This window comes from Amblyraja radiata, chromosome 12 (assembly GCF_010909765.2).
Source record: "Amblyraja radiata isolate CabotCenter1 chromosome 12, sAmbRad1.1.pri, whole genome shotgun sequence".
NCBI classification, from domain to species: Eukaryota; Metazoa; Chordata; class Chondrichthyes; order Rajiformes; family Rajidae; genus Amblyraja; species Amblyraja radiata.
This window is the reverse complement of record NC_045967.1, coordinates 4,048,127-4,063,627: the sequence shown is the minus strand read 5'-3', so window position 1 is coordinate 4,063,627 and position 15,501 is coordinate 4,048,127. Positions and strand designations below refer to the sequence as shown.

General features: G+C 42.8%; 1 protein-coding gene across 2 annotated transcripts; it reads right to left on the bottom strand.

Annotated features, from left to right (window-relative positions):
* Positions 1-1,511: 1,511 nt before the first annotated feature.
* LOC116978871 (protein Wnt-11b-like) lies at positions 1,512-15,127 on the bottom strand. 2 transcript variants are annotated; one of them, XM_033030125.1, is made up of 6 exons: positions 14,503-15,127; positions 14,265-14,420; positions 13,305-13,540; positions 7,769-8,046; positions 3,262-3,554; positions 1,512-2,680 (listed from the first exon to the last, which is right to left on the bottom strand). In XM_033030125.1, exons 2-6 carry the CDS (start codon positions 14,345-14,347, stop codon positions 2,506-2,508), a joined length of 1,065 nt encoding a protein of 354 aa, XP_032886016.1. In that variant the 5' UTR covers positions 14,348-14,420; positions 14,503-15,127; the 3' UTR covers positions 1,512-2,505. The 2 variants fall into 2 exon arrangements, with proteins under 2 accessions (XP_032886016.1, XP_032886015.1); XM_033030124.1 differs by having other exon boundaries at positions 14,508-15,127.
* Positions 15,128-15,501: the final 374 nt, after the last annotated feature.

Here is a 15,501-nt window from a genome sequence, read left to right as displayed (position 1 = left end):
AACTGCTGGAGGAACTCTGTGGGTCAGGCAGTACTGTGGAAGGAAATGAACAGTTGACATTTCAGTATGTGTAGGAAGGAACTGCAGATGCTGGTTTACACAGAAGGCACAAAATGCTGGAGTAACTCAGCAGGACAGGCAGCATCTCTGGATTGAGGAATGGGTGACGTTTTGGGTCGAGACCCTTCTTCAAACCCTTCTTCAATAGGGTCTCGACCCAAAACGTCACCTACTCCTTCTATCCGGAGATACTGCCAATCCCGCTGAGTAACTCCAGCATTTTGTGTCTATCTTAGTTGACATTTCCGGTTCGGGCCCTTCGAAAGCCTGAGCGTTAGAAAGTGTAACACTTCAATTAACCACCTGGTGGTGCTACAACAAGTTAAAATATCTTGACTACATTTTGCTTGCCAATAAGAGAAACAAACCGTTTTATTTCAACTTTTTCCTTTCTCGCTTGCTTTCGTGTTTACATGCCTGGCTGAGGCTAGACCGCGTCTAGGGAAGGCTTTTTCTTAATACTTTTGTCAGTGGCCACGTGTCAAACCTTGATTATACTCCTGTTTAAGAAGGAACTGCAGATGCTGGAAAATCGAAGGTAGACACAAAAATGCAGGAGAAACTCAGCGGGTGAGGCAGCATCTCTGGAGAAAAGGAATAGGTGACGTTTCAAGTCGAGACCCTTATTCATACCTTTCTTATCTGCGTAATTTCCACTGTATGAAGTACAATTGAGGAAGTCTTAATTTAATGACACTGCAGGCTGTTGACTATTTCTAAATAGATTGTTGAAAGTAACATGCAGCTCAATCTCTTGAGTTTAATGTTGTTCATGCTCTTCACAAGGTCTATGAAATTATTAACATATCTCCTACTAAATTGCAACCATCTCTGAAATGAACAGGTCAGCCAGCACTACTTTCAGAGCAAATATAAGGCATTGCAATTAAGAATTTCATTGCAAGTAAGAATGTCATTATTCTGTTTAAGGACATTTTACAATAAAACACTCTTGACTTGACTCTTGGTTGTATCAAATGGCTATTGGTAAATTGACTTAATGTGTAGGAAGGAACTACAGATGCTGGTTTACACCATAGATCCAAAATGCTGGAGTAACTCTAGCAGGACAAGCAGCATCTCTGGATAGAAGGAATGGGTGACATTTCGGGTCGAGAGCCTTCTTCAGATTCCAGGCTGAAGAAGGGTCTCGATCGGAAACATCACCCATTCCTTCTATTCAGAGATGCTGCCTGTCCTGCTGGGTTACTCCAGCATTTTGTGCCTATCTTTGACTTAAATGTTCCCTACTGTCATTTTTCATCCTTTCTTTGTATTTGTGCTGTTCGTATCGACTGGAGGTTCCGTGGCACTTATTTACAGGAGTCCTGAGACACAGCAGGAGCGGCCTGAGACACAGCAGGAGCGGAGATACAAGAATAAATTTGGATGGATGCTTAGGAATTTAATCAAGAAAATTCCCTCCATAAATTAACAATCCCATTCTTTCAAATATTTCACAGAACTTTTAAAAATGTTTTATTTAGCAAAATAAATAAGCAGACATTACAAAAACACAGAGTGGAGGGATGTTTTGGCTGCAACAATCCTGAAACTGTTAATATGGCAAAACTCCCTGTGAGAATATTAACAATATCCTCACCAAAACTGGCTGCTTCAGCCTATGTGAAAAACATGCTCTCTCCCACCTCACCCCCACCCCCCACAAAAATCACATCTATAAATAAGAACTGACAGAACACTGGAAGCTTTACAACATTACAACCATGTCCTTTATCAAGTGGTAGGCTGGCACATTTATTATACACTGTAGTTGGCTCCAACACATTGGAATTTAACATATTTTATCAGTCTTCAAATTATATTCCCAACAAGATGGAGAGTGTGCTGTATCTTTGGGATCTCTTGTGCTGTACTGAAAATGTCACTGTCAGGATTTAGTGGGGATGTGTCCCAGTGCAGCGTTTGCTTGTCTCCGTGCTGTAGGGTGTGTGGCCCGTTTAATGTTTCCCAGAGTAAGCAGCACTTCTTTTGACTGGGCTTTTATTCATCACTTCCTCGTTCTTCACCAATCGATCATTATTGATCACAGCTCGTTTCTCATTTCCATTCTCCTTTCTCGGTTATAACTGGCACTTGTGCTCACAAGCCTTTAGGCTGTCCGCCAGCTCACCGAACACAGCAAGGGAACAAAGGAATCTTTGCGACAATTGAAGATGTGCCCATTCGCCAACCTTTTGAAGATAATTAGCAAGAGGAGAGGGCATACACAAAGAGTCCTTCCTCTTGACTTCTTGATTTTGACTCCTTTTCTTTCAAAATAGAAATTTTAATCTCAATTCCACTCGTTTTCCCAGTAGTATTCAAGGAACATTGGTCTTACTTTGGCAACCAGTCTCCAGGCTTTTAAATCATACCCTATTGTTTATGTCCTCAGATATTGCAGTGCTATGATGCCTTTTTGTCCTGCAGGTTCCTTGGGAGTTACTTACACACGTATCTCTCTGCAGTCCTTTCACACTTTTTGCACGTTACGTAACAGCACCAGTGATATTTGCAGCTGCATCTCTCAATAATCGTCTCTGTGTATGCATTATATCCCCGGCCACAACACATCAGGTTACAGCTGTTACTGCCCAGCGACGTTTTGTTGCATTGCCTGCGTTTGAAGCAAATTAAAGATGATCAGTTACAGGACCATAGCAGATATATATCATGTCATTAGATTTGTAAACTGCTGCATACATGTCTTTATTAGAAAGGCAGACCAGGCTGGGAACAACTGAAGAGCACTCACGTTTAAGAATCATTTAACAGGTACATGGATAGGATAGGTTTAGAGAGATATGGGTCAAATGCAGGAAGGTAGGACTAGTGTAGATGGAACGTGTTGGCCGGTGTGGGCAAGATGGGCCAAAGGACCTGCTTCCACACTGTAAACATCACCCATTCCTTCTCTCCAGAGATGCTGCCTGTCCCTCTCTGAGTTACTCCAGCTTTTCGTGCCTAAGACGACTTTGCTAGTATGACTTGGGTGGGGGAGGGATGGAGAGAGAGGGGATGTAAGAGTTACTTGAAGTTAGATAAATCAATATTCATGCCGCTGGGTTGTCAGGTGACTTGCCAAAGATGGCAGATTTGGAATTGTATCTCAGCTTGGAGAGGAGGAAAGCCATTTCATCTTGAATAAAATAATACATACAGAAAATGGACAAGTACCACAGCTAACCTGGTCCATACCTCTCTTGAGTGCCATAGGAGCCTTGTTTTTCATTCGCTGTACAGTAGTCAGGTGAGCCCGCCAGGTATATTAGCTCGCTCTCCCTCACTGGCCTTATGTCCAGCTCTTTAGGCACCAGCTGCTTCTTAGTGCCGACATGACGGTGGATCACTCTGGTGGCTGCCAGGTACTTGGCTTTCAGCTCCATAGCAATTTTGTGTAGACCCTGTAATCCCTTCCAGCAGGTTTTCACCGAACAGGAACCAGAAACACCATGGCACTTGCATTTGGTTTCCAATGAATCGATCAACACCTGTTAGAAGAGAATAGACATCTCTTATAGGCAGATTAAGCACAGATACAGCCATCCAGTGCTTGCACACACTATGCAGCCCAACTTAATCTTGCCAGGTAAGGTTCCACATCAAATGCTCTATATGTTATCAAAGATATCCATCCACCCCACAAATCTATGCTCCAGAACCTCTGGAATATGTCCCGTCCTCCATTGGCCCCAGTAGCAGAGGTACCTAGTTCTGTGGAGAATATTTGATCATCCATGTTTGACGGGAAACTCAGTTTTGACTGATGGAAATAATCAGCCAACGCCGGAATTATAATAAATATCAAACCACGTTCAGATGAGGGTAGTTCACCTATCACATTGCATCAATAACCTGTGCCAATCGTAGAGAATTCTACAATATTTACTGTGACCTCGCTCCAGCTCCAACAGCATGGTGGCATAGCGGTAAAGCTACTGCCTTGCAGCGCCAGTGACCCGGGTTCGATCCCGACTACAGCCGTTTCTTTGTACGGAGTTTGTACGTTCTCCCCGTGACCTGCGTGGGTGAGTTTTTCTGCGATTTTCGGTTTCCTCCCACACTCCAAAGACGTACAGGTTTGTAGGTTAATTGGCTTGGTATAAATGTAAAAATTGTCCCAAGTGTGTGTAGGGTAGTGTTAATGTACAGGGATCGCTGGTCGGATCAGTCTCGGTGGGCCGCAAGGCCTGTTTCGGCCCTAAACTAAACGAAGACCTCCTCCAACTTTTGATTTTCTATCTTGTGTCTCTTTTGTGCCAAACTCCCTGGTCCCAATCCACCTGCAGTAAGTTCATCAATCAGCCTTCACCCCCCAGAATCCCTTTAGGCTTCATACATCAGAAACCTGCTTCAAATGCCTTCATGAAACCTATCACCAGGTAAATAGCCAATGGCCCCCAACTATTTAGCTTTTATCTTTGTTAATGTGGTTTGATACATTTCATTCACTAGATTAAACATGCAGTGATGAATGCTAGTTGTTCATATTGGGTTCAAATGGAACACCCTTGATTATATGGAGATTTTTATATTATTAAATTGTTTTTCAGGATCTGGTTGTCACCAGCAAGACCAATTCCTCATCCTCAGCTATCCCTGAGAAAGTGCTGGCTAATTCCTGCTTAAGCTGCTGTGGTGCTTGTGAAGGCACTCCCAATGATAGCTCGGGCAGTTCTGGGATTTTGAGGCAGCAACTCCCAATGTTAGCTCGGGCAGCTCTGGGATTTTGAGGCAGCAACAATAAAGGACTGGCAATATTTTTCCAAATCGGGCTGGTATATGACTTGGAGAAACCAGTGTGCCTGCTGCCCTTGTCCTTCTTAGTGGTTGAGGCCACAGCTTTATAAATTGCTGTTGTTGGGAGTGACCTGGGTGAGTAACTGCCTAGCAATTTTATGGATGCTTAGTTTAGAGATGCAGCACGGAAACAAGCACTTTGGCCCGCCGAGTCCATGCCAACCATCGATCACCTGTTCACACTAATTCCATGTTATCCCACCTTTGCACACACTGCCTACACACTCAGGCACATTTATTGAGGACAATTAATCTACAAACCCACACGTCTTTCAGATAGAGAACAAAACTGGAGCATCTGGAGGAAACCCACATGGTCATGGAGAACATGCAAACTCCACACAGACAGCAGCCAAGGTCAGGATCAAATCGGGGTCTCTGGTGCTGTGAGGCAGCGGCTCTTAACAGCTGCACCACCCACACAGCTACAGTATGGATGGTGCATACTGCAGCCACTGTGCATTGCTGATATACAGAGAATGGGGGATGGGAAGTAATCAAGCAGGCTGCTTTGTCTTGAATGGTAGACACAATGAACTGCAGATGCTGGTTTACCAAACACACATTATGCTGCAGTATCTCAGGAGGTCAGGCAGCATCTCTGGAGAACATGCATTGGTCAGGACCCTACTCAGTGATAAAGAGTGCATACTTTGCATTGACTGAAGCCCAGAATCAATCTCTGGCATTTTCACTCATCTTGTATTGAGGAAATGTAATCATTCATCATGCCCGAGCATTGTCAAGTGGCTGACGAAGGGTTCCAAAACGAAACATCACCTAACCTTGTTCTACATAGATGCTGCGTGACCCCAGCATTTTGTGTCTCTTTATATCCAGAGTGGTGGTGAGCTTTTTGAGTGCTATGCACATCTGAGTAGGTGTAGATTATTCAGTCACATCCCTGAATTGTGCTTTGTAGATGGTGGAAATGTGTTGGGGTGACAGAAGGAAGACAACAAGGCAGCCAGTCTATCTCTTGTAGCCATGGTATTCATGCAGCTGGTGCAGTCAAAGGTAGAGAACTCAGCTATGGCAACGCAGTGATTGTCAATGTAGTTAAGATGCTCTCATTTTACATATATTATCCAGCACGTTTATACTGGTTGTTTTACTATTCATCACCCTGTCTGACGTACATGGGCGAGACCAAGTGTAGACTTGGCAACCATTTCACCAGAACACTTGCGTTCGGTCCACCAAGGCCTACTGGAGCTCCCAGTTGCTAACCATTTTAACTTCCCTTTCAATTCCCATACTGACCTTTCTGTCCTGGACCTCTTCCATTGCCTTAGTGAGGCCACATGCAAACTGGAGGAACTGTGCCTCATGTTCCTCTTGGACAGCTTACAACCCAAGGGTATAAACATTGATTTTTCCCACTTTTTGATAACCTCTAACAACCCCCATTCTCCCCCAGAATTGGTTTTCTCTCTCTCTTCCTCCCTCTCTCTCTCTCTCTGTCCCTCCCCGAGTTACTCCTGCACTGCTGTTTTTTTATATATTGCCTGTCTTGCCGTGTGCAGGCAGGAGCTACTTCCTTTGTTGAAATACAGCGCTTAATCCCAGATCAAATGCACGTTGATGCGCCTCAAATGGTGTCTTCTGTTGTTGTAATGTTGTGTTGAATGTATGTATTTTTGGGTCCTGTCTTGATGTCTTAAAGATGACTTTTCAAGTCTCTTTTATCTTTTATGTGATGCTGTAAATGGAGCTGCTGCAATGCAAAACACATTTCAGACTTTGTTCTGACAATAAAGTAATATCGTATCGTAAGAGTTGTTAAATGAAGGTAAATATTATGCGATTATAAGCGGACTTCCGCATTTTCTGACTTTATGATGAGATTAAGGTTTTTGATGTGGATGACTGGGCCCAGGACATGTACTGAAGGGTTCCTGTTGTAACACTCTGTGGCTGGGATAATTAACCTCCAACAAGAAGAACCATCTTCCTGTTTGAAATGACAACAACTAACATGTGTTTTCTCCTTAAATGAAGTCTATTGATTGGAGTTCACCAGGACTACTTGATGCTATACTTGTTCAAATGTTGCACATTTTATGTGTATGTTGCTCTTATACAAACCATGTGACATGGAGGTAATATCAAATAGCTATAGGTTTGTATTAATTATCTTGAGTACAGCCGTTACTCGAACAATAGGCTGTTGAACATGTGTGGGTTCATACTGGTAGCAGGTGGTGTAATTATGAGACCATGTAAAGCTTTCATGTTAAAACAGTAGATGCAAAAGATACACTATTTGGCAGAATTGAAGGTAGAATGAGTGTTTACTATGGCTATGCATTTAGTGAGCTGTAAATACCAGGAACTTCAGATGCAGGTTTACAAAACAGACACACAGTGCTAGAGTAACTCAGCAGGGCAGGCAGCATCTCTGGATAACATGGACATGTGGTGTTTTGGGTCAGGACCCTTCTTCATTAGTGAACTAAGTTGTGAGATGCAGATTGATACTATTGTGAAACTGAGCAGTGAAATAATGCTTGCTTATACTGGCCCCGTTATGGAACACTGACATGAATAGGAAGTACAGGCCATCCGTTACATTGCGAACACCCAACTTATGGACATATGCATGAGCTCCCATGATATTATAAAATTCAAAAGTTCAACTTATGTGCATATGTGTGATCATACAAACAGCAGAACTGGTTTCCTCTCTCCCCTCCCCCTCTCCATTTTTAGTCATTGGTGTTTCAAATCAGTTTTGTGCCTTTGATACAATCCCTTGCCATACTGGAGGTAATGGTCATCATATCGAGTGCGTTTTGTGTCTTTACCAACTTATGGACAAAATCGACATAGCCATCTGCACATTCATTACTCATAGACAGTGTAACCAGCAGGAGCAAGGCATTGCAACTCATTGTCCATTTACCTGTCTGCCGACTTCATTGTTGTGCATGTTCATCAGCCTGTTGGCCTGAGTTCCAGTCCTACCTCCTTTCATTGGTGCATCTGCAAAGACCGAGCCCAGCTGCAGTCCGTAGCGGAGGTTGTCTCCACAGCCGCCCCACCTGAAGTCAGGCCCCGATACCTCTGCTGGGATCACACCACAGGAGCAAGTGGGCAACTCCCCCGAGGCACAGAACTGGGCGATAGAGTGACTGAGGGCAGCAGAGGAGAGGGCGTAGACAAAGGATGACTCCCTTGTTCCTGTAGTAGATGCAAGATAGAACACATACATGAGATATGCAGGTAATGCCTAAACCTTACATTTGAAGACTGCAGCCCAGGATCAGCTGCATTTCTGATAGCCGGCCCGATAAATATTTACGTACATGAAGAAATTGCAGATGCTGGTTTACACCAAAAAAAGACGCAAAATGCTGGAGTAACTCAGCGGGTCAGGCATCAACTCTGGAGAAAAGACATAGGTGGCGTGAGGTTTCGGGTCGAGGCTCTTCATCAGTGTCGGATGAAGGATCTCGATCCAAATCGTCACCTATTTTCCTTTTATAAATATCCACCTCAGAAAGCCAGCAAAAGTAATAAATCTTGTTTTCAACTAAATCAGAAAACAATCTTATTTGGTTACGTATCTATAGATAGCTGAAGAAACAATTTTTGGATTTTTGACCTCATTGCAATGCTTGGCTATTATTTCAATATTCTCAATTATCCTTGTGTTTCATGGATGTTTTAAATCCATGGATACAACATGAAAATGTACATCTCCAATGAAGCATCCCTCTCCATGGTCAATGGCTATTTTCAACTCAAACCCAGGTCCCAAACGTTAAATAACAAATACAATATACAATTCAATACAATTCAATTTATTGTCATTTGGACCCCTTGAGGTCCAAACGAAATGTCCAGAGGGATTCCTGTTTTAGAATTCCTTTAATATTTGATACGGCTATAAATATTTCAGCTTTCAACTAGTTAATAAAGTAGACCTGTCGCAAATAATGGGTGTAATATTTTATTGGTAAAATGCAAAACTGCTGGAAGAATTCAGCTGGGTAAGACAGCATCTGGGCAGGGAATGAACAGATGATGTTTCAGAAGGAAAGTCCCAACCTTAATACGTTGCCTATCCGTTCCCTCCCCAGATGCTGCCTGACCCACTGTTCTTCCAGCACTTTAGATTTGCTCAAGATTCCAAGATCCACAGTCTCCCATGTCTCTATTCATGGCATTTTCTGATGCTTTTCATGTACTGTATATTAAAGGATTAGATTTTTCTGATTTCTCCAACAGTTGTCCTTCCTGTTGCTAATACCTCATTGAGATTGCCAATTTATTCATATTCACCTAATAAAAGGTATTGTGATAGGGTCTCCCCTTTTTTGCATAACTACACATGGTCCTCGAGGTAAAGCTTTAGTGGTGCTAACCATACACCAGACTCCTGGCAGTTTGAACTGAGAAGTTAGCAAATACTTGCTGAATTAAATAAATGGTAATTCAAAGTTCACAAATATAACTTAAAACAATCCCTCTGGCCAACTGTAGCTATGAATTACCATTTATTTAATTGCCTTTCAAAGGTTCTTGTCTGAACAGCTGAAAAAGGCTGAGATTGTATTTCTAGCGTCCTGTGGAATAATGCTTCAATCCTAAAAGCATCATGCCATTGACGATTTTTGATATTCATAAAAGGCATTTGTACAAAACAGTTAGATGAGTATGTGTTGAACTATCAAGCCCGATTCAAATTGTTCCTTACCAAATTATTTTGTCAACTGAGGGGAAACGTATCTACAAAATTACAACCAATATCAAATGGCTTAAACCATTTGGATATCCAACAAATTATTTCAATAAAATGGATGAGATACAGTAAATTAGAATTATTGTCATTAAATATTTATCAACATTTTATGTCACTCAAAAATATGCCGTGTGGTATTCAATATGATCTAACATTAAGGATTTTGGTGAGTAAATCTCTGAACAGCAACCAATTTTCCTTCTGGGATAAATAGAGTCACATCACATATCATATTATATCATACATATCAGTAATGAACTCCAGGGCATCTGGCATTGCATTGAACACTTTTAATATAATTTTGTTGCAAGTAATTTGAATTTTCATTGCAGAAGCTGAGATTATTGGAACTAATGGGACAGCAGTTAATTTGATTGGTAATTTTGATAACAATTTAGTATCTGCATGTAATAAGAGGTTGCAATTGCTTGATGTTACCAACAGCCTCCTCGACTTGGTACATATACTTACTGCATAATTAGATCATGAGGGGAATAGAAAGTGTGAATGCAGAGAGTATTTTACTCAGAATAAGGGAATGAAAAAACAGAACGTCACCAAGGGTGAAGGTGAGAAGGGAAAGATTTAATAGGAATATGAGAGGCAACTTTTTCAAAACAAAGGATGGTGGGTATATAGATTGTGCTGCTATATGAGGTAGTTAAGATATATGCTAGAACATTTAAAGTACATTTGGACAGGTACATGGGCAGGAAGGATTGAGGGATATGGGCCAAACACGGCAGGTGGGACTAGTGACGTAGGTAGCTTGGTCGGCATGGGCAAGTTGGGCTGAAGGGCCTTTTTCCATGCTGTATGACTATTTCTATATATGAATTATATTAAAACTAAAACAAAACTTAGGTTGGTTTGTATGATCAAAAAGTGAGATGTTGTGCATTGGTCCAATGGTGACTTTTAACTGTAATTTGTAGGAATTGTGTATGTAAATTAGATAATAAATCTCCATTAAAATATTCGTATTGTTTATTTTTTCTTATTCTTCTTCGTCACCAAACAAGCGATTATTGCCCATCCCTAACTATCCTCTCGAAGGCGATGATGAAATCCTTCTTAAACTGCAGCAGTGATTTTGGTGAAGGTACCTCCACTGCATTTGGACCCAGTAAAATTTGAAGGAAGAGCAATATATTTACAAGATGCAACGGTCGGCAACTTTGAGGGAAACACAAGTTGTGTTAAGGAACTAAGAAACTGGGTGGTGTTGCAAAGCACCTAAAAGCATTGTTCCAAGTGGTAGATGCTGGAGCTGAGGGAGATTTAGGCTAGATGAGTAACTGCCGATACCATTCATTTGCGGTGGGGAGAATGCATGTTTGGGTCGAAGATAGACACAAAATGCTGGAGTAACTCAGCAGGACAGGCAGCAGCTCTGGAGAGTAGGACTGGGTGACGTTTCGGGTCGAGACCCATCTTTCTTCCTACATATGAATGTTTAGGTGCTGGATGGGGTAACAATCGGGTGGGCTGCTTTGTCCTGGATGGTGCTAAACTTCTTGCCTGTTGTTGGGTCTGAATTCATCCAGACAAGTGAAAAGTGTTCTGCCATGCTCCTGATTTGGGTCGTAGATGGTGATAAGGTTTAGGGATATCAACGGGCGTGTTAGTCATCACAGGATACCTCTGGCCTATTTTTATAGCTATTATTCATGCAAATTATTTATTGAAATATCACCTAATGCTTTACGGGGTAGACGTGGGCAATGACCACAAACTTGCACAAATTAGTAAACGTGTAAAAATATTTAATGAACATTTTAAGGAACATTTGGCTTGACTACAGGCGTCTGTGGGCTGAATGCACCACAGATGCCAGAGCAAGGCAACAGGAATGCTATTGACTGCACTCAGTTCATGGGCTGAAGGAGATAGCAATGTAACCACACCATGAAAAGAAAGAACTGCATTTTGTTTGCATTTTACTGCCTCAGCTTGTGTCAACATTGAGAGCCAGGAGAGTAGTTTTGAAATGCATCACACAAATGTAAAAAGTTTCAATGCTAATTTTCACACAGTAAGTCCCAACAAACACATTTCTAGTGAACAGATGATCTATTTTAATGATGCCTTACTTGCTATGACAACGTACTTATATTTTAAAATAAATATTGGCTGTGCCTCCAGAGACAACTCCTTTGCCACCAAATAATGCTATGGAATCTTTTACGACATGCTGCTAAAATCAAGCAAAAGCTCATTTTAAATGGTCTTCTGGCAGCAGCACTCCCACAGCAAGGAACTAGATGGCAAGGAAGCCAGCACTTCCAAGTACGATTTAACCACAACATTCCAACATAGAAGGGAACCACAAGGGACACATTGAAGTCCTTCCAAGGTTAGCAAATTGATTTGAAATAAATCACTTCATTGGGTTGGAGGTTAAATGAAACATCCTGAAGTCTGGGTGTAATATTCCATGAAAAGTCATCATCAAAAACCATTGCACTTATGACTGAAGGAACTTTCATATTTCACAATTATTTGAGAATTGGTGTTTACAAATCCTTCTTTAGGACATGGATTGCAACTCGGGACACTTGCATGCACCGTGATTTTAATAAACCCAGAGAGCACGAACAAAGGTCTGATCTTTGATGCTCCCTTTTTTCTCAGACATTGTGCACGGGCACAGTTCAGCACATTCCCCATCTCACTCATGCACGACAGCCCTCTACTCTCATGCACCCTTGTCTTATCCAGCCCGGCATTGCGTAAAAGGATGCCACCCTTTTGTTTTATTTAACAACAACCATTCAATGGCAGACAATACACGGAAAGACATTACTCAAAGAGAAATATCATGAAGGCGCCGAGTATGATTCTCACTGAATCCACTCTGGGTGTATTGATATGGTATGCGTGGGAAAGAACACACCAGTGTGGACTTAAATTAGCTCTAAATAGAAATACCCAATTTGGATGTATATGCACCCTGAGTAGTTAAATGGGGTTTAACCCAATATGCCAACAAGCTATCTATATTGCATCCAACCCTTTTATCCAACACTCAGCCCTCTCGACAGTTGTTATCCCCATTGGATGGCATTTTGTCTTGCTTTTCCAACTTCATACTTAAAATATTCTTCATTTTTTAAATTCCCTCATATTCTCATCAACCCTCCGGATCCCCTCTGAAACCAATTCTCAAACATCCTCAATCACTCAACTACATGGTTAGGTCCAACCACCAGCCTCCCAAGCTCCAAGTTCTGAAGTTGAAGCTAGAAGACCTCCTTAACTGAGGCAGTGCTATGTTGTATTTCTAAGAGCATGCAAGTGGAAGTCCTACCCGGTTTCCATCCACCAATCAACATTGCTGGAATAGGGAATCTCTTTGCCGGGGGTCATTGGGTTCACAGTAATTGCTGAGAACAATTCTTAGGGCTAACGGGATCAAGGGATATGGGGAGAAAGCAGGGACAGGCTACCGATTCTGGATGATCAGCCATGATCATGTTGAATGGCGGTGCTGGCTCGAAGGGCCGAATGACCTCCTCCTGCACCTATTTTCTATGTTTTCTCAGATTATGTGCATCACCCATCAAATGCCGCATCCTGGTCTCAACATGTGATATGCGTTTGATTTTTTTCTTTGGGACGGCCATATACTACACATGGTGTGAAGCCGAATCTACAATTTGGCTAAAATTACCCCCCAAAAAATGCGCGTTACCTCGGTTTAAATCCGGATTGAAATGGGGCGCTAAATGAACGGAGGAGCAGTTCCACCTCATGTCGGCCATGGTGTTCTGGCACATTAGCCACGTCTGCTTGGCCGCGAACACTGTGCTGTGCATGAGCTCCAGGTTCCTCCGGCAGAGCTGCATCTGATCCGGCACCAGACACGACGCCACTTTACAATGTTGAGTCTGGTTCCAGCCCAAAGCTGCGCCGCTCACCGCTATGCCACTGTTAATCAGAAAACGGTTATGCTTGTGTTATCTCATCTTCTGCTTCAATAGGGCGATTCAAGAGACACCGTCAGCAAAACAAACTATTACCGCAATTTACTAAATTCAATTTGGAAGAATTTCAAAGCCAATGCCAGCGAGTCAAAACCCAGTGATATACTAATGTTGGTAAAGGTTTTTATTTGCACAGATTAAACGAGAGGTTAGTTGAAACAGGTGTTATAACAGCATTTAAAAGACATTTGTTTACACCGAAGATACACAAAATGCTGGAATGGGTGACGTTTCGGGTTGAGACCCTTCTTCAGAAAAGGCATTTATTCAGTAACATGGATAGAAAAGATTTAGAGGGATATATGTGTCAAACGCGGCCAAATGGGACTAGCTTATCATGGGGGCATCTTGGGCGCGATGGGCCGAAGGGCCTGTTTGCATGCTGTATGATTTTGTGACTTTGCTATTAGCTAGAATACAATGAGGTCGATTTTTATTTTTTAACGAACGAATACACCTCCTCTTGGCGCTGACTGTGGGTTGCGGCGGCGACAGACAGACAGACAGACAGACAGACAGACAGGCAGGCAGGCAGGCAGGCAGGCAGACAGACAGACAGACAGACAGGCAGGCAGGCAGGCAGGCAGGCAGACAGACAGACAGACAGACAGACAGACAGACAGGCAGGCAGACAGACAGACAGACAGACAGAGCTGTGCGCTACTTACAGCCAGTGGATTGCGCTGCACAGTCGCCACTGGAGCAGCACCAGGATACCGCAGCCAATCCAAACAACCATCTCCAATCCCATTCCCCACCGAAAAAAACAGCCAGATAACCAGCGCCGTCACCCAGCTGCCAAGCTCGCCCGTTCCTGCCAAGACCTGGAATAACACAGAAAGTTTGTAAACACAGTGAGACGCTGCATTAAACTCAACAAGGCTTGAAGGGCATCGCGACGTTAACCTTGCCTTCCTCGGGGCGAGTTGGTGAAACTGTCCGAAGTCAAAAAGACGAACGGGGAGGGGGCAGAAATTCTTCGGACTGAGGCAGGTCGCCCTCCGCTGTGGGCTTGGCTGGTTTTACTAAAGTCCTTTACTCGAGTCCTTGTTGTCAAACACAGCGCGCTTTAATCCCAAAGTACATGCGTTTCTTCTCCTCCTCTCTCTGTTTAACGCGTGCTTATGTTAATTTTATTTTCCACCCAGTCAGTCCTGCTTCTTGTGCTCGGAACCCGTCCAGCTTGCAGCAAGATCTCTCTTGGAGTTAGCGAGCTGCCCGCAAGTGGCTGCTTTATAGCCGAGCATGACGCGGCCGTCCCCGCTGCTCGCCAACGATGTGGATTTCAGGTGTAATGAATGGAGCTGCCGGCAGCTGGACATCAAAGCGTAAAGGGACAGACGGGATTCCTATTCATTTTAATCTCGGACTGGGCCAATACACACCCCCGTCCTCCGGGTTTGCTTCGGGATACTTCGCCAGGACATTTGTCATTGTGTTTCGGGCTCTCTTTGAAATTCACGTATCCCCATCAGGAGTTTTTTTTAAATGCCTTTCCTACCCAGTCCAATCTCAAAGGTTGCCTCTATTTACTTCATTGTATGAAATGCTTTCACCCAAAACACCAGATAAACAAATTAAACAATATATTATAATTACTTCTCTCTAGAGACGCTGTCTGTCCCGCGACATTATCCCAGTGTCTACCTTCTTACACAATATATGGTTGCCCTCTGTTGAACAGTTATCCAAAAAGAGTGGCCCTCTAAAGTAAAACAACGTTGAATTAATAGGCCACAGCGTTTAATGCGCAGGTGACCCCTAAATAGTTTGCAAGAAAATGCTGAAAATTAAATGTATTCCCGAAATATTGGGATTTACTCTCAAGAACAGGTTAAAAAAAACCCTGACTTTCGTGTGCGGGGCTACTCGTACAGAACCATTGTATCTTCACTTGTTGTGGGG